Consider the following 18732-nt stretch of genomic DNA (forward strand, 5'->3'; position numbering starts at 1 on the left):
CAGTTCCAGATGAGAAAATTACAAGAGGAATTACAAGATCATATCCATGAAAATCTTCAAAAAGTTTTCACGCTTTGACAAAACAAGAGTCAACAAAGAGTGGAAGAAAATGGATAGTATGCTTAATTTAGCTTTTAGTGAGGCACTACACTGTGCCTTAATTAATTTAATAGTTTTGATACCCATGCTATCATGCATTGGCAGCCAAACATGTTGCTTTGGACTAATCAACGTTTCACTGAATATGCTCATTCGTGCTATCAGCCACTCCTTTACATATAGAGAACTTAAAAAATACAAATAATTTTTAACTGTCAAATTAACTGCAATGTTTGTACATCAATTGCGATAACTCAAAAGCTTTACCAATTCTGCAGAGAGAATGCAAGTAAGAATACAACACAGCCAGATTTTTTTTAAACACAGCACAAATATAGCTCCACATATTGTTAAGAAACTTAACCACATGCATAGTTGCATTCTATAGATGCTGTACAAATTCCTAATTCTGGCACTATAGTGGTGCACGTTAAATACTTTACAAAAAATACTGTGCCATTTGTAACTGTTCATTACAGGCAAGTGACAAGCAAAACCTAGTTATTTTATGTCAGAACTTAGCAACAAAAAGATAAATACCAGTAAATTGGATTCCAGTTACAAGCAACATGATCGGATAGTAGATTACCATCAAACAGATCTGATAGCATCCAAATACGCAGAAATTGGACAGGGGTCTTTATACAAAACAGAATTATCTGGTATTTGGCATTTAAAACATTTTGCAACTTCAAATTTGTTTTTCTAAGACTTATATAATTGCAGAATTTCAATACTAGTAGCAAAACTTTTATCTTAAATTAAGTTATATTAATCATATAACTATATTTATGCATGAAACATTTTTACTTTTAACAGTTTTGAAATGTTTGGTGCTACTCTCAAATGCACCACTGGATGTATCAATGTGAAACAATTTACTCAAGTTTATAAGAGACCTTTGTAAATGTCTACTCTTGTTTTCATTAGGGAAAACAAGTAAACAACTGAACAGCCTCTGATCACGCTTCAATACATAACCTGCATTTAGTCTCACCTTGTCTATAAGCACTGATGGCAGTCCCTCTAAACAAGATGGCCAAGGTTTCCAGCTTTCTATCACTAATTTTCAGTGTGGAAGTTATGGGGTTTGTGTTTTCTTTTATAAATTTATTCAAACTGTTTGCTTCTCAATGAGCAATACACTGTCTTGAATATGAGGCTGGAACAACAAACAGTTGACACAGTACAACTGCAGAACTGTTGAAGTCTTATAAGCAGGTCACTGGATGTTGCTGTTGTCATCTGTCCCATTAGACTCTGACATATTCATTTTCCCAGTTGAATGAAGACTGCCAGAATTGGATACTGCGTCTCTTCGAGGAGGCATCCTCTCATTGATCCGGTCCAGGCCTTTTGCTTCTTCAAAACTACTGATTTTATGCTGAGGTGTAAATCCTCGGATAGCTAGAATTATTGATTATTGTTTTGTGTTGTTTGATAAGTGAAAAAAAGAGAAAAAAAACAATTAAACACTGATTATATTGTTGCAAGCATAAATTTGCTAAAAAGAATAGAAGTCCTGTCTGATCAGCATTTAGTTGCATTTCCTGTGGCAAATTTGTGATTGAACTTCTGCAGATGGTTCTATTAACAGCTGTAAAAAGACAAGTTTCCCTGTGGTTTCTGCAGATTCAGATATGACAGAGGACATTTACCACATCCTTTATGGAAATTTAACTTCAAAATTGTTTTGAAATTTTACTTGAACTTTACGTTTTGTTTTGAAACTTAACAACAATAATTTTAATTTGTAAACCTTGATTAATTGATTTCTAACATATTTGCTTAATGAATTTCCTTTACTAAATACCATCAGCTGAAGACTTTCCCTGAAACAGACTTTATTCTCAACAATGTGATATTTCTTATGGGCCTGAATGTTAATAAGAACTATAAAACATCACAGTGTTACTCTTTTCCATAGCGAAACTATAACATAAAAAGCTGACAGAAATATACAACTATCTATTGAAGTAGAGGTCATTGCTGCATACCTCTGTAACTTAGTAATGCTTTAATTAGCAATTGGATGTAGACAAAAGGCCTATATATGAAAAAATGACACTACACTTCGGCTGCCCTGAGAATTTTCTGTTTAATAATGGTGATTCAGAACAAATATTTTTTGGGACATTGTAAAACAAGAAAAATCTCTCCATGGGGACAGGCAAAGGTTAATGTCATAAAACATGGAAATTTACAATAATCTTCAAAAGGAAATTAAAATCAAAATCAAAAGCAAACTCTTGCAACCTGCAAGGGTTTGAGGAGCACTTGCTGTTCCTTTATACAACAAACATCACCATTCACCAGACAGCCACTTAGTCAACAGTTGTTGTTTTTGCTCTTGTGTATTTAAAACATATGTTTAAAGAAAAACACTCTACTACCTGTACAAATTGGTCAGCTGTATTTCTCAGCGATGTGCTGTTAAATTTAGAAGTAAACAAGAACAAACTGTGCAACTGCAGCTAAATAATGGAAAGGATCAAATCACAAAAAGGATGGAGTTTGTTAAAATTGCAGTATATGTCATGGTTATGGCATGTAGCTCACTTTCTACTTTCATAGGCGTAAATATGGCAAAGCGAAAACATTTTACTATCCTACATTTTCAATAGATTGGTTAGACAAAAAATGTATTGGCAAGTGGCAAATACATCAACTCTTCTTTCATTTTGCGAGCCTGGTTCTCTCACATTAAGAAGCCTATTTACGCCCATGGCTCTTGAACCTGAAGAATGTATGTAAAACAAAATAACATCACTAAAGTCTATCACAACAAATACAGTGAGCAAATGCCCCATATTACCTTCATGGGTTTCAACACCCTCAATGGCCTCAATAGCCTCAACAGTAGCTGAAGAGAAGAGAAGGGTTGCATGCAAAATGAATGAGAAAATTGAGTGGGTTTTCAGTGTAATAAATATTCAACATGTTGAAAACAGGAAGCCCCATGGAGCACAGTGTGGGAGTGGCAGTTGCATATACAGTACACTCGAAAAAAAGCATTAGCATAGTTTCAACAAAAATATAGCCAATTTTTGTGCATATAAAGAGATATGGAAAAATTAATGGGCAGATTAAATGACATGAAAATTTAATTTATTATCACAAAATGGATCATTTCAGACTTAAATGGTATTATGAAACAATATTATAAAATGACCTTTAGGCAATTCGTAGAGCAGAAGAGATGGTTGACTGTAGCTACAAAATACAAACTTTGTTTGCATGTTTTGAATATATATATATATACTGTAAAACCAGACATTGTTCAGATCAATACTTGTATTTTCTGGTGATTAAACAGATATACACATAGTAATCATGTTAGTTTTGTCTGATACATGTACATGTACACTTTTTGAGAAAACACATCACGTTGGTTTTCTTGTGTAAAATTTATAACTCAATCTTCTTATGGATGAGTAATATTGGAAGTTGAGGTTTGAAAAATTAACACCAACTGTTATCTTTTGATTTCCCTTTAAATTCTCCATATTCTGTAGAATTACTATCAATAGGCGAACTCATGATATTTATTTTAAACACAATCATGCATTGTATCAGGCAGAAGCTCTGGTGCGCAACAGTAATTTAATCTTATTATGTGATAGCTGAAGCTGTTTATCTTGATCTGAATTACATCACGCCATTTAAAAGAAAATCTTATTGCATGGTTTTAAAAAAAATGCATTACAAGTGGAATGTTAACAGAATATTCTGTCCTTATCATGTTCCTACTTATAGTGAAAGATATAACTGTAGTTAGAAAATAGTTTCCAGTATAAGGTGCATGAGAAACACTTGCAACACCACAACACTTACTCTTGGTATTCACTGATCATCACCACATTTTGGTAACAAATTAAATCATGAACTATGTCGAGTAGAGGGATTTTTATTAATTTTTTTTAGTAACTGATTTTATTAATTACAAATTTTGACTTGCAATTAGATGGAATCATCATGAAGGGAAAGAAATATACAGCAGCCTTTATACTGGAGAAGGGTCTAAAATGCATTTTGACTATAATAAAAGCTGCAATTGGGTAACAAAAAACAGTAAGATACAAGAATACCTCTATGAATATATTGTGAAGTGCTAGTTTTGTTTGAAAATATTTATAACACCATATATACAAAATTTAGTTCCTCACTTATAGACAGAGTTTTTCAGGTTTCTTCTCAATCAAACAAGACCTTGTCACCCTTGCAAAAACTGACAAACAATATGTTTACGGAATTTCCATTAAAATGTCTAAACACCTGATTCAGGTGATGAGGAGTCAAAAATTGCTGAAAAGTTTTAATAAATCAATTTTCAGATCTTGAAATTTGTGATCCAATGATCATTACATCAGCTGAGTTCTGTGGTCAGTACTTTGTTTTTTAAATATGTAGACTATAAATTGGGCTACAAAATCTTTATGTTGTACCTAAATTCTTTCTCAAAATTGATTTTTGAATGATATGCAAAATATGAATTTCACTGTGCATTAACACAGCTATGTTTTCCATTTACAATATTAGATAGCATCACATTCACCAACATAATCACCCTTCAGCTTATTAATGGAAAAAAAGCTAATGATAAAGAACTTCTGTGCAAAATTTTAATTTAGCTATCAATATTTCTGCCAATATTTACTACACAAATATTATCTGTTACATAAAATGTATAAACTTCTCTGAAACTATTGTTAGAAACTGTCTGCTGAATTTTTCTATTTCTGTCAGTCAGTTGCATGCATGTAGCAGCAGGGACTGAGCACTGTGGGATTGAATCCTTAAATCTGGGAATTTGCAAAGTGAGGGAGATCTTTTATAAAATATGAGAGGCCTAAGAGAGGGAGCCAAAGATAATTGACCTAAGAGCTGATGTCCAGAGGCATTAAGTAGTATGCAGGCAGATATTTGAAGAATTTGAATATTCTTTTCTACCTAAACTGGGTTTCAGCCAGTATTGGGGTGATAAAATATACTAGATTAAATTTATAGCATAACTATTTAAATTCAATAATATAACAAGCAATGGGCATTGAGTGGCGTTTTAATCTTGAAAGTTAATTAATTAAATATAAATAAAATAATGATGATGTGTTGATGGTGTGGTATGAGGGAACTGATGGAATCCTGTGTGATCCACAGCAATGACATCTGTAGCCAGTGTCCGCAGTTCAAAGAACTTGGGCTCAGAGTTAATGAGCTCTAGTCAGAGCTTCAGACTCTGAGATACATCAGGTGGAGGGGGTAAAAAGTAGCTGGCTACTTTGTTCTAGAAGGCAGTTTTCTCTTTAAACTAGGCACTTCAGATTTGGTCCATGGTCAGAAATAAGAAGACATGACTTCAACTGTAACAAGTACATGTATCCAAAAAGGGAGCCATGGAGCATCCTCAGCCCTTGCAAAATGTTCAACATGTTTGACGTTCTTGCATCTTGTGGATAAGAGCAGAAATCGCAGGGAGTATGAGCAAACTGACCACGCACATTGGCATACTATAGTAGTGGAGGGTATTGTTTGGGGGAATAGAAACTGTTATCTGCGGCCAAGAGCACAAGTCATGAAGATTGCGCTTTCTGCCCAGTGTCAGGATTAATTACATCTCAGGTCTAAAGAGGAAATTAGAATGGGAGGGGAAGGATTCAGTTGTCATGGTCAATGTGGGTACTCAGTAAATTTACCCTTTGCCATCTTCCACTGGAGAATGGGTACATAATGATTGCAAGCGGTGGTCACATTAATTTATAGAAACTTAACACATTTTCCTCATTGAAATCTGCGAGGTTGGGGTAGGAGGAATAAGAAGCCTTATGTTAGTAATACTCAAAATTGTCAAATATTGTAATGCAGCTTTAACGAGAGAGAGATAAAAAAAATAGCAGTGAACTGAGGTTGAGGCTGCGATATATATTGCACTTGGCTCTAATCTTTCTGGCATTAGCACTAAACAGAAGCAAAAGTTTATGCTGATTACCTAGAAGAAAGCCCAACGGCAAGATTTACATATAAAGGTACAAGAGGTTGAGTTGATGTAGGGAAGCGACTAGCAGACTTTCCATTGTCCAGGAGTTACAAATGTTCAGGGAAAAGTTGATAATTGCACTTACAGAGATGCACAATTTGGACTGAATGTTGCTAGGGCTGTCTGCAAAACAGGGTATACAGAGAGGACTTTTGCCAGATGTCCTTACACTGGCCAGGAGGTAACACCGGTTAAAAGGACACTTGCTAGAGGAAGCTTTTGCTAGGAAAGGAAGTTAAGAGTTCATAGTGGGCACATGACAGGCGCTTGACTGGTCAAAAGGTAACCGTCATAGGTTAAGGATTTGACATAATAAATCCAGGTATATCTTGGGATTTTCTGTAAGAAATCCAGGCATAGGTGAAGTGATTTGCCACTGGAAAAATGTCCAGTTATAGGTCAAGTAATTGGCCATAAGGAATCCAAGTATAGGAATTTGATCAGTATTTTAATACACTATTAGGACTAAAAGGAATTGCCTTAAGAGAAAGTGAAAGCAAAACATCTTTGTTAGATTAGTTGAAAGTCCTCAACTGAAGTTTTAGAAAGAGAGAAGCATTCAGCAACTTGCATTAACTACAGCATATAAGGTAGACTGGGAAATTTTAGTTGAAGTCTTAAAGCTGCAAGAGTTTTGCACTGACTATGTTAAAATCTTGAAGTATATTATGACTCAAGAGACCAGGGTTCAAGTACATTTTGAGTCAGGAGATTAGGCTCAAGAAACCAAGAGAAGACTCTAGAAGTCTACCTTTGGGCGACTGTGTGGAGTTTGCACATTCTCCTCGTGTCTGTGTGGGTTTCTTCCGGGTGCTCCGCTTTCCTCTCACAGTCCAAACAGTGCAGGCTAGGTGGATTGGTCATGCTGAATTGCCTATAGTGTTCAGGGATGTGAAGATTAGGTGGGTTATGGGGGGGAATGGGTCTGGATGGGGTGCTCTGAGGGTCAGTGTGGACTTGTTGGGTCAAAGGGCCTGTTTCCACACTGTAGGGGTTTGATGATTCTATGAAGTCCCAGGATCCATGGAAAGACAAGCCAACATACACTGGAAACCACTTCTCCCACACCTGTCTTTGAGCTACACATTCATTTCTCTCTCTGATCTGCCCTTTGCAAATTCCTGTGTGCTCAGGTAATGATAGTCATGATGACTTTTAAGGTTCTGTTTAATTTAGAATCTAGGTCCTCATACTGACTACATTTATCGTTGATACCTACATTGACCATGATGACTGAATCCTCCCTGGCCCACTTCAAGTTGGTCTCCAGACCTGAGCAGACATCCCAAACACTGGTAATAGGCAGGCATTACAGCACCTGAACTCACTGACAGTGTCAAACCCCCTCACGATGTCGTCCTTTACTACTTCATTTCTTTACAATTTCATTTTTTCTTAGTCCCTGCTCTTGAGTGGCTTCTTGTAACTTAGTCATCCTGTATGCATCCTCTCATTTCTTCTGCTGCTGCGGATCTCTGAGGTCCGTGCATAGCAGTGACCTCAGGAACCAAAGCCAATGCGACTGTATGGGAGTGATGCGTAAGCTCCCTGTGAATGGCTGAGTCATTGGTCATCATCCCTGTAGCCATGACTTACATCCAGACAAGCTGAAAAATCTTCAAACTTGTAACAATTGCAAAGACTGAGGCTCCTGGGCTCCTACCCTCTGGGTCCCCTTACCTGCCTCACTCACAATCACTTTCTCCTGTCTTTGCACACTGACCAGGCCAGACAATGCAAACCTAAGAGGTGTGACTGCCTTCTGGTACAAACATGAATCATGTCAGTTTTACTATTTATTTTCCTTCTGGACTGGTGGATCTGTCAGCCTGATATCACTGCAGTCCTTTTGACTGGGCCTCCTGCTTCCCTAGTCTGCTTGCCGTCCTGAAATGGACAGAGCTTCTACAGTTAGATACTATTGTGTTGCTTCCAGAAGCATCACACATGAAGCCCTGATGTTCCTAACCTGGAAGTGAGCCTGATATTGGAATCACAGCCTATTGTGAATCAAGTATGAGATTATCAGTTAAGGTTGCTTGGCTTTTGATGTAAGTATACTGCATCCTTTGCTGATGGCAGCACAAACTATTGTTACTAGTTTAAATTGAGCATCCTCCTTTTTGTTTGAAAGATTACTGCTTCTCTGCTGCGTAAAGACAACTGTTTCCCCACTAATGTGCTAAACAGATCTCCTCTCTGCTACTGCTATTCTGATAAAGCTATAAAAGTAACAGTAACTGGGTTATGTGTTACTAGAACATTCTCTTTTAATTCAAGTGGGCAAGGTGGGTTTGGGGGATGGGGGTTGGTAACATGGAGCAGATCTGCAGGTGGACATCAACAAATGGGTGATGAATGGACCTGAATCAGCAGCTATTGCAATGCCTGTTGTCTGTACCTGCTTACCTGCTTTTAAAGAAATTGGAAAATCTTCACCTCTAGAGTGAGGAATGGATAAATGGAGAGCTAGGTTGGGTAAGGAAGGGCTAATTAATAAATTATAATTACTGTTTGGCAGCTCTTTGTCCAGACTTTCACTTTTTTGTATTAAACTGTTTCACACTGTTACACTTATTGCAGCCAGATTGCAGATGGTCAACTACCATGAACTCCTAATGGTTTCCCACCCCCATAAAACTCTTGGGATTTCAAAAAGTGAGCTTTTAATGATCAGCTCAATTAATGAGTTGTTTGTCTTCACTTCTCCATCTATCACCTACTGACTGCATTTTTACATGGAAAAATGCTCAGAGCCAGGAAAGGAGGTATCAGACTGACACACAAGTTGCCGGTGCCAGATCTTTGTTTTTTTGTTCCATCCTAGTTTGGAATGGGAAAATCCAGCCCTTGATGACTGTGCAAGTAGCACATTCTCTCTGCTAGTGTAACTGCTGTAACATTTGTTGTTAGATTAGACTTCCTTTAATAATATAGGTGTATATCCTTTTGATTTGTGTAACAGCTGCAACTTCCCTCAGATATAAAGAGAGCACTTCTCCTTCTGCTTATTAACACTTGTCCAACGATATTAAATTAACATTAAATTTCAATATGTATCTAGCAATGATGTGGCTTCCCATCTTGAATCAGCTCAGGCTCTTTTATGTGAATCATACCTTTTGAATGAGGGTGTGAAATTGGATATGCAGATTTACAATTGTGACAATATGAGAATATTCAGGTTAGAATTATTTTGGATTAAAATGAATAACTTTGTTGCAGTAAAATGCAGTTAATTCATTGATGTTGGAATGTAATCCTCTCTCCACCTGCACCTTTCAATGATTGTTAGGATTTTATAGTTAACTGGAGAAATTTTGATGCCATTGCCAATAATCCTGTGAAGTTTTTAATCTATTGTTGTATCTATGACAAGCTACATTTAATAGAAAAAAAAATCAAAAAAGTAAACATTTCATGTATCTAAGTATAAATACCACCACAATATATTTGAAGCATATTTACATTAAGTCAATGAGTAATTGTACAAACACAAGTAAACTTAATGAACTCTAAATTAGAAAATATCAATGGTAATATAGTAAAACCACAGATATGTGAGGAATATAATAATTACTATAATTCATATTAACGTTTGTATATTTCCATCCCTGGGCACAAGATGTTCTGATTTTACAGTATAATGATGAGTTACTCAATATTTGTATTTCAGTAACGTAAAACAATAACAAAATACAATGGTAATTTAAGTGGACATCGTGTCCCACAGTTTCATTATGTCTGGTATGTCTGGCATCACAGTTCTTTGATTAGTTCAGAGCTTGGACAAGAGAACCACTGACTTGTCTGCATCCTGATTTTCTAAGTATAGCTGACAGCTCTACAGCAGGTTGCAGAAATGAATAGATGAGACCCTTCACTGTTGCACATTGTTACCATCTAGTGGTTCAGTCAAGAACAAACAAATTTCATTGGCTGCAAAAACTGAATAAAAAAAACTGTGGATGCTGTAAATCAGAAACAAAAACAGAAATTGTTGCAAAAGCGCAACAGGTGTGGCAGCATCTGTGGAGACAAATCAGAGTTAACGTTTCAGGTCAAGTGACCTTTTGTCAGAACTGATAGTAGCTAGGAAAATATTAGTTTATATGCAAAAGATAGGGTGGGGTGGGAGGGGGTGAGGAGTAAACAATAGGTGTACATAGAGCCAAAAGAGAGAGAAAAACAATTGGACAGACAAAAGGGTGAATAACGATCTGACTAGAAGGGTGAATAGCTATTAATGGGGACAGTTAGTGGCTAACAATGGGTTATGTGTAATGGCCGACAATGAGTTAACAAGTCCTGATCTGTGGGGTTGGGATAAGGACATAGGAAAGCTTGAGCCCTAAAATTATTGAACTCGATATTGAGTCCAGAGGACTGCAAGGTCTCCAAACAGAAGATGAGGTGTTCTTCCAGTTTGTGCTGAGCTTTGCTGAAACACTGCAATAAATCTAAGACAGAGGTGTTGGCCAAGGAACAGGGTGATGTGTTGAAGTGGCAGGCAACTGGGAGCTCAGGATCTTTTTTGCGGACAGAACGCAGATGTTCTGCGAAGCAGTCACTCAGTCTACGCTTCATTTCCCCGTGGAGGAGACCACATTATGAGCAGTGAATGCAGTAGACGAGATGGGTGAAGTGCAGGTAAAGCGCTGCTTCACCTCGATGTTGTGTTTGGGCCCTCGGATACTGAGGATGGAGGAAGTCAATGGACAGGTGTTACAACTTCTTCGGTTGCAGGGGAGGGTGCCGTGAAGCTCTGTAGGGTGTTGGGAGTGAAGGAAGTGTGGTCCAGGGTGTCTCTTATCCCAACCCCACACATCAGGCCTTTTTAACACATTGTCGGCCATTACACACAACTCATTGTTAGCCACTAACAGTCCCCATTAATAGCTACTCACCCTTCTAGTCAGATCGTTATCCACCCCTTTGTCTGTCAAACTGTTCTTCTCTCTCTTTGGGCTCTATCCCCAAATATTGTTTACTCCTTACCCCCTCCCCCGACCCTATCATCTGCATATAAAGCATCATTTTCCTAGCTACCATCAGTTCTGAGGAAGGGTCACTAAACCTGAAACGTTAACTCTGATTTCTCTTCACAGATGTTGCCAAACCTGCTGCGCTTTTGCAGCAACTTCTGTTTTTGTTTCTAATCGGCTGCAAACTTTGGTGTGGCACAGTGAGTGCCATCTTTTCTCCAAAACAATATCCCCAGTGCACATTTCTAGTGCTAGGTTCACAGGCTGACATTTTTGAGAGGGCAGGCAATGCCCAGAAGAAAGAAGTAGGCAGATCAAACACCAGAGTTGCCATTCTGAAGCTCAATTCTTCAGCTATAAAAAAACTTTAATCATTCACAGTTGAACTCACATTCAATGGCAAGAAGAAACTCCCACCATTTTCAGCCCACCTTTGGTGCTACTTGAAAAAGGATTAACTTTCAGGTGATTTGCTGATTCATTTCTATCAGCAGTTATTGTAATTGTAACAGTGTTTGGCAGGTTCCAGGGCTGTTTAAAGTTGCCCAAGTCTACAGCTGTGTTGCGTGTTGAATGACTTCAGGAGTTCTACACAAAACTCCCAGTACAGAAATAGTATGCACCCACACTGGGCTACAGCATCAAAGGGAATAACAGAAGAAGAAACAGAGGACAGGTCAAGTTGTTGGAACAGGAGGTGAAGAGAGAGGGAACAAAGGTTCTCAGGAGCCAGCTATATTTTCCTGGAAGCAATCTCTCCAATCTCAATATTTCTGCTTCAGTCAGAACTTCCAAACAGAAATTGGGTACTTAGCGCAGCCATGACTGCAAGTGCACAGCAAGGCGAGGGCAGCATTGCCAATGGCTGTGAGGGCAACTGTGGCCAGAAACATCTACGCTTCAGATTCCTTCCAAGTTGGAATTTGTAACAATTTCCAGTCCACTTGTAACATGAGATTTAAGCACGTGGATAGCCCAAAGATCATGATGCAGACATTCATTATTCCATTAGCATCAAGTTTTTACAAAGATATGAAATGAAACTGAACAAGGAAAAGAATATTTACATGGAATTAAGCCACTGGTTGACATCGGGTTGAGGAATCCATTTTCCTGTCCCTCTCCCCATGATGCCTCATTCTGATGAAGACACTCTTTCTTCCAGAAAGCTCAACAACTGAGTTTCCTTGTTTGGTACCCTCTCTCCCCATTGTTACCTGCTGCTGGAGACCCTGTTACAAACTACCCTGGTTTAGCCTTGTGTGATGTTCAGCTGTCCACTTGGCCATTCTCTAGTCTGATTTTCAGGTTCAACTATGACAAGCAGACTCATTCTATTCTTTCAAGAGTCTCCTCAAATGTTGAGCTGATTTTGATCACATAGTTCAGATCTGTAAATTAAGGCAGACAACAGCTTGATCCATCAAATGCATGAAGATAAGGTAGCAGAGGGATCTCAAAGCCCAGACGGTATTCTTGTGTATTTGCAAAGACCTCTGGTGACCACTCAGAATGCTGTCTTTTCAATGTCCTGTATAGCGATGAGTAGCTGCTTATAACATTAGGCCAAATCAATATAGCAGAAATACTCTGCATCTTTAAGAACTTGCAAAGCTTTCTCAATCCTAGGCACAGAGTAATCATCCTTATACATCTTTGCTAGCATGTCAGATAACGACACAGATCCTTAGTTTTCCGTCTTTCTTCCAGACCAAACACCATGGCAAGACATTGAATTTGAAGACTATTGGATGGCATCTCACTCGAAAGACTTTTGAATGTAGTCCCAGTCTTTCTCCCAGTGAAGAGGTTATATCCCATGGTATGGAATACTTAATACAGCTGGATACTGTGGATGCTAGATATCTGGCCAGTTCTGAAGAAGTCATACTGGATATGAAATGTCTATTTTGCATGTCTCTTCACTACTTGACTTGCTAAGTTTCTCCAACTGTTTGGTTTTATTTTAGGTATGGAATTGTTACTGGATGGTCATTTCAGCAGATCAAAATACTCAATGTCGTATTTAGTTTTACTAAAAGTCATCCCATACTTGGTGACAGAAGTAATAAGCTACCTCCTCAGGGCCTCCTCAAACTCACCAACGTCCATCTTTGAAATGAGATTAGAGATATTTCCTGCAGTGGGTCCACTGTCCATGACAGTGGCAGGTTTAAGGATACCTTTGAGTTTTCTTGATAGCTTGTAATTAGAGTCATAGAGATGTTGTCACTGGAATTGGAAATCTGCACCTTCCCCTTTCTCCCACAGTGATGAGGTGGAACAGGCTTTGTTCACGTTCAACTATGACAAGCAGACTCATTCTATTCTTTCAAGAGTCTCCTCAAATGTTGAGCTGATTTTGATCAGACAGAGTCACAACTAGTGGAAGCTTTGCTATGTGAGAAATGTAACACTCCAGCAAAGCCTGATGTTGACCATTTGGAAAGGGCTGGCATGAGCCTTCTAGAACAGTGATGGTGCGGGTGGGTGACAGAGCAGCCAGATTTCCTGCTTTTCAAACAGTTCTCATGTTCTGTACAGATTGATACACCTGGAGTGTACAGAGCAAGGTCAAAGACTCCTCAGTCCCATTTGCTGAGCTCGTAACGTGTTGCTAGTAGCAATCACCATTTATGCTTTCCAAGGATGTCTGGATCTCTCACAACATATTTGGCTCCAATACCACAGGTATGCTCAAATTCATTCTTACCACTCAAACATCTGCTGCAGATTTCTTTGACCATCTTGACCTTATCCCAACGTTTCCCAATGGCTTTCCCAAACAGATACTCTATTGTGAATTCCATCTCCTCTCACTCCGAGGCAACTGGACACCATTACCAGCTGGGCATCTTCAATCCAGTCTTCAACCATTAGATCATTGGGTGTATCAGGAGTTCCTTAAATCTGTTCGGTTTCTTACCTGTTGTCAAATATAAGAAGCAGCTTCCTTTCTTCATACTATGAAACAAATGAAGCAGGGGAATTTCTGCTGGTTTTGTCTAAAGATCCTTTATCTCCTGCCAATTCCCAAGCGTCCAATGATACCTGAGCACCGTTGACCTTCTGGGAGGACACAACCCATTTCAAGTCTTCCACCATCTGCTCCATCTAGGCTAGGAGCCTTTCAACCTTAGCTGCCAGGACCAGTTGCCTGTGCTGTGGAAATGTAATTGCATGGTTGGTTCGTAGATCATGATTAAAGAGATTTTTATTCCAGTGACAGCAAGTTTCACAAACATGAAAGAAAATTAAAATTAAATAAGAAAACCAAAGTATTTACATGGAATTAAGCCTGTAGTTCACAACTGGCTGAGGAGATCCTTTGCCTGGCTTTCCCTCTCTCCACAAGATCTCTTTTGGACAAAGATACCCTTTCCTCCAGAGAGGTTCACTCAACTGCTTGAGCTCCCTGATTTACTCCAACCAAAGCAATTCAACTACCTTAACATCCAGTTAGTGTGTTGCCACAGGCAATGTATCACGCAGGTCAAAGCCTGGTATTTTGGGTGCAGACTTCATTCTGCTGCATCATTTCCATCTGAGCCAGCACGACAAACCAGTGGATTCCAGTGCACAACACATGAACATGTTGGCCTTGGGAGGATGCAAATAATGTAAGCTGTACTTCCATGCAAGATGTGATGCAGCAAACTGTCGAGGTGCTTAAAAGATGTATTCACTGTCTGGACTGCTTTGCAGGCAGTATGTAGCATACTGCACACCCTTGCCATCATGAGAGCACAGTCCTACCACTAGCTACACAATGAACAATGAAGGAAAATGACCAGGAGGAAGGGAGGAGACAATCAGTAGTTCCTTTCTGGCTGGGTTTTGTGTAATCATCTCAGTTGACAACTGTACCTTGAAACACAACTTTACTACTCATACACCACAAGACCGACATCTTATCTTCCCTCTATCACTGACCATCAGTGTTCTTTTGACTGCAATGCAATAAATGTTCTGAACAAAATTGTAAATCAATCATGTTATATTGTAGACAATCATCAACTCCTCTGCTGCATGCATTTTGTTTCTGCTGTTTCATCCCACACAAGCTGATAGCTTTTAAAGGTGCAGACTGCAGTTGCTTTTGGAGAATGACCTCTAGCAACTCAAACCTTTGAAGGCCTAGCTTCAGACTTCATCACCTTTACATGTTTTGTTGTATGTCTGATTGGCTGGCAATAGTGAGGGCATTGGTGAAAAGGCAATGGTGTCATCCTGAGAGAGGATAGCACATTGATGCTTCATGTCCATTCTGAGACAGCCTCTCCAAAATCCTAGGAGGGCATAGGACAGATTGCTGGTTGCTGTGACAGCCCGCAATTCTCTTTGAACACTGAGACTGGTGATACCAGCGATCTGAGATTGCATGGCAACAAGCTAAATTTACCTGACAGAAGTCTATACTTGTATAACAGCATAGTTGCTTGTGTAACTTCAGCCTCGAGTTTCCACTGCCACACCCAAAGGTGGAGTGGCTTTCACATGCTGCAGCGTAAGCTGATTCATTTGCAATTAGATGCTGCAAATTGTTGGGATCTGCAAGTGTGCTAATGGAGTAGAGCGCGACTTCAACGAAGGAGAGGACAGGCTAGATGCTCTGCACAATGCTTTGTGTCAAATTGTTGCTGGACTTCTTCATACTCGTTAAAACTGATCGTAGGCTTTCCAGCAGACCGGCCAATGCACCAAGCATCTAACTGTGCTTATCGGCCTGCAAACAGCTTATCAAAGTCATCAGTTGAAACTGCTGCAGCAGAACCCATGCCAATTTTGTCCTCTGGTAAACTGGCACATGTATGATGAGTTCACCAACCATGGCTCTGACCCAGTCATGCCTGGAGTCTCACAAATCCCACCTACAAGTCCAATGTCAATATCTGAGCTAGGAATTGCCAGTATGAAAACGAGTGATAACGTTTTTCTTCATCACTGTCTTTCTGCTGTCCCTGACTGGCGAGATTGCAGTTTTTCATTAACTGAAGGTGAAAGGTACAAAGGTAGGTTGTAAAATGAGGTGTAGTGGAATCTAAGCGTGAGGATGATCTGAAACAAAGTTTCCATTATTATTGATGATTTCAGCCCCAGTGATTGTTACTTCCTCAGTTTTGGTTGTTTGTGTGACAGTGACTGATGCATCCTTCATTGTTACAAGGAAGTGCAGTATTGCCAGTTTGGTGTTATTGCCTATAGTCCTGCGGTACCTTGACAGGGAAGTGCATCAGTGAGTATGGTGCAAAATGACATGGACATGGTTAAACAGCTGACAGTGTTCAAGCTGTGATATCTGGGTGTGAAACTTACAACATTTTAAGGGTGGAATGAAGGTGTGAATGATAGGTATGAATTATGGTTGGTAGAGATTCTGTGTAGGTGAATGATGTGTGTATGGAACATTTAGCAGTTTCTAAGGCAAGCAGTGCAGCAATATATTATTTCACGATGCATTCACTGACCTTTGATGATTCATATTAGACTTTTGAACCTCTATGGAACTAAATCCATATCCTGGATGCTAGACACTTGACATTGGCTGCCACAGCTATATAAGCAGCTGGTTAGAGTTTTCTTTCTGAGCCTCCTATTCTTCTGTGGACAAATGATATTTCTCTCTTTCTCCCTCTCTTTGACATCACTTACAGTCTCCAGTTCAGCTTCAGAAAATCTTTAAACAACTCTTTCTCACGGTTTGTCAATCTTCTATCTTTCCCAGGTCATAAGCAGTTGTGAATGGCTTCCAACACCAACTGCAGCCATGAAACACTTCCCCTTTAAGATCTACAGAACCACTTTAAGTAGTGCAGGCTAGCCTTAGCTCGTTAGTTTCTTAAAACTTGAACCCTCAGATCAGGTGTACAGCCACTCAACAGCATATTAGTGTTGGCTACATGGCCAAATTATTTAAATTAGCAGGCAACACAAAGTTTGTGTGTAGCCTCTATCAGAATTATTGAGGATGAGATAATGCCACATCATGATATTCACACCCATTTCTGGCCCTGTCCAATTTCATGGCCATCATTCTGTGGATGGCGAATTAGTGACCAGTAGTTTGTTGCTTGGCCTCAAACTTCCAATGAGAGGGAACCCAAATCCTCTGTTTGATGAATATTAATTGCAATGGTGAAGCTACAAAACTAATAATACAGGATAATTCTGAATGGTTAACCAGACAGATATGAGATTGTGACAAATTGAAGCAGAAAAAGGAGAATACCTGGTTGTTCTAAAGGAAGAGATGACAGAAAAAAAAAGAGAAACAGTTCAGAGAAATAGAAGGGAGGAAATATTACAGTTGTGACTAAAACAGCATAGAATGGAAGGTTAGCAGGAAGAAAGTTTAACAAGTCAATAAAATTAATAGAAGCTTATTGGAAAACATCTGCAACACAGGATTACAATCAACAAACATACACTTAAAGCATTTTTAACTAATACATTTAAAAAACTGTTCATCAGCCCTATCATTCTCTTATACTGTAGCAAACACACATTGTTCAAATATATCAGGGATATATTTGCTTTCAATTCTAATCATTCAAAACAAATAATAGAAAATGTGTCATTGTTGTTTCAGCACAAAAAAATGCCCGATTGAGATTGTCTTGAATAAAGAAATGTTTCTTAAAGGCAGTCACAGGTTATAGATTTTGTCATTCAACTACATGTTTTGCATATACACGGGAGTGCTTTTCAATATAACAAAAAAATTCAAAACAATAGTATAAATCAAAGTTGAGCCAGTAATGTAGCTTTGGATTGCAATGAAGCCAAAAGGTGCAAGAGATTATAACTTCATTCCTTGAAAACCTACCAAGTGATCGACTGGCTGCTCACCCACTGGGGCAGGTGTTCCATGGACCACCCCACCAATCTCCAAATCCAATGCATCATTCTCCAACATTTCCGCCAGCTATGATCAGACCCAACCACCAAAAAGGTATTTCCTTCCCCAGCCCTGTCCAATTTCCACAGGGTCTATTCATTCCGTGACTCCATTATCAGCTCTACACTCCCCACCAACTTCTCCACCACACCTGGTACCTTTCTCTGCAACCACAAGAGGTGCAATATCTACCCCTACACCTCCCCTCTCGCCTCAGTCCAAGGCCCCAAACAATCATTCTAGATCTGGCAGAGATTCACCTGCACTTCATCCAACCTGATTTATTGTCCGTTGCTCCCGATGTGGTCTCCTCTATATCAGGAGACCAAATGCAGACTCAGGGACTGGTTTGTGGAGCATGTGCGCTTTGCACACACTAACCAACCCGACCTTCCAGTTGCCACCCATTTTAAGACCCCGTCCCATTCCCCTGGCGACATGTCCATCCTTGGCCTCCTCCACTGTCAGAGTGAGGCCAAATGTAAACTCGAGGAACAACACCTGATATTTCACCTTGGGAGCTTACAGGGCAATGGCCTCAATATTGACTTCACCAGCTTCAAAATCCCTAGCCTTATACCAAGTCCAGCCCTCCCCCTCCTCTTCGCCTCCCTGATCTGACCCAACATATTCATCTTCCTACTCACCTATCCACTCCACCCTTCCCATGGACCAATCATAATAACCCCCACCTGCATTCACCTATCACCATCCTA

At 39.3% G+C, this 18732-nt stretch overlaps 1 protein-coding gene across 1 annotated transcript in view; it reads right to left on the reverse strand.

Annotated features, from left to right (window-relative positions):
- Positions 1-467: 467 nt before the first annotated feature.
- LOC109917904 (protein phosphatase 3 catalytic subunit alpha-like) overlaps positions 468-18732 on the reverse strand; it is a 342103-nt gene continuing 323838 nt past the window's right edge. Inside the window, exons 12-14 of the mRNA XM_048603968.1 lie at positions 17348-17356; positions 2915-2962; positions 468-1506 (exon numbers count right to left, since the gene is read on the reverse strand). Of these exons, the coding sequence (XP_048459925.1) occupies positions 1322-1506; positions 2915-2962; positions 17348-17356 (242 nt within the window). The 3' untranslated portion in view covers positions 468-1321. The remainder of the gene's footprint in view (positions 1507-2914; positions 2963-17347; positions 17357-18732) is intronic.

Source organism: Rhincodon typus, chromosome 12, assembly GCF_021869965.1.
Source record: "Rhincodon typus isolate 14 chromosome 12, sRhiTyp1.1, whole genome shotgun sequence".
NCBI lineage: Eukaryota > Metazoa > Chordata > Chondrichthyes > Orectolobiformes > Rhincodontidae > Rhincodon > Rhincodon typus.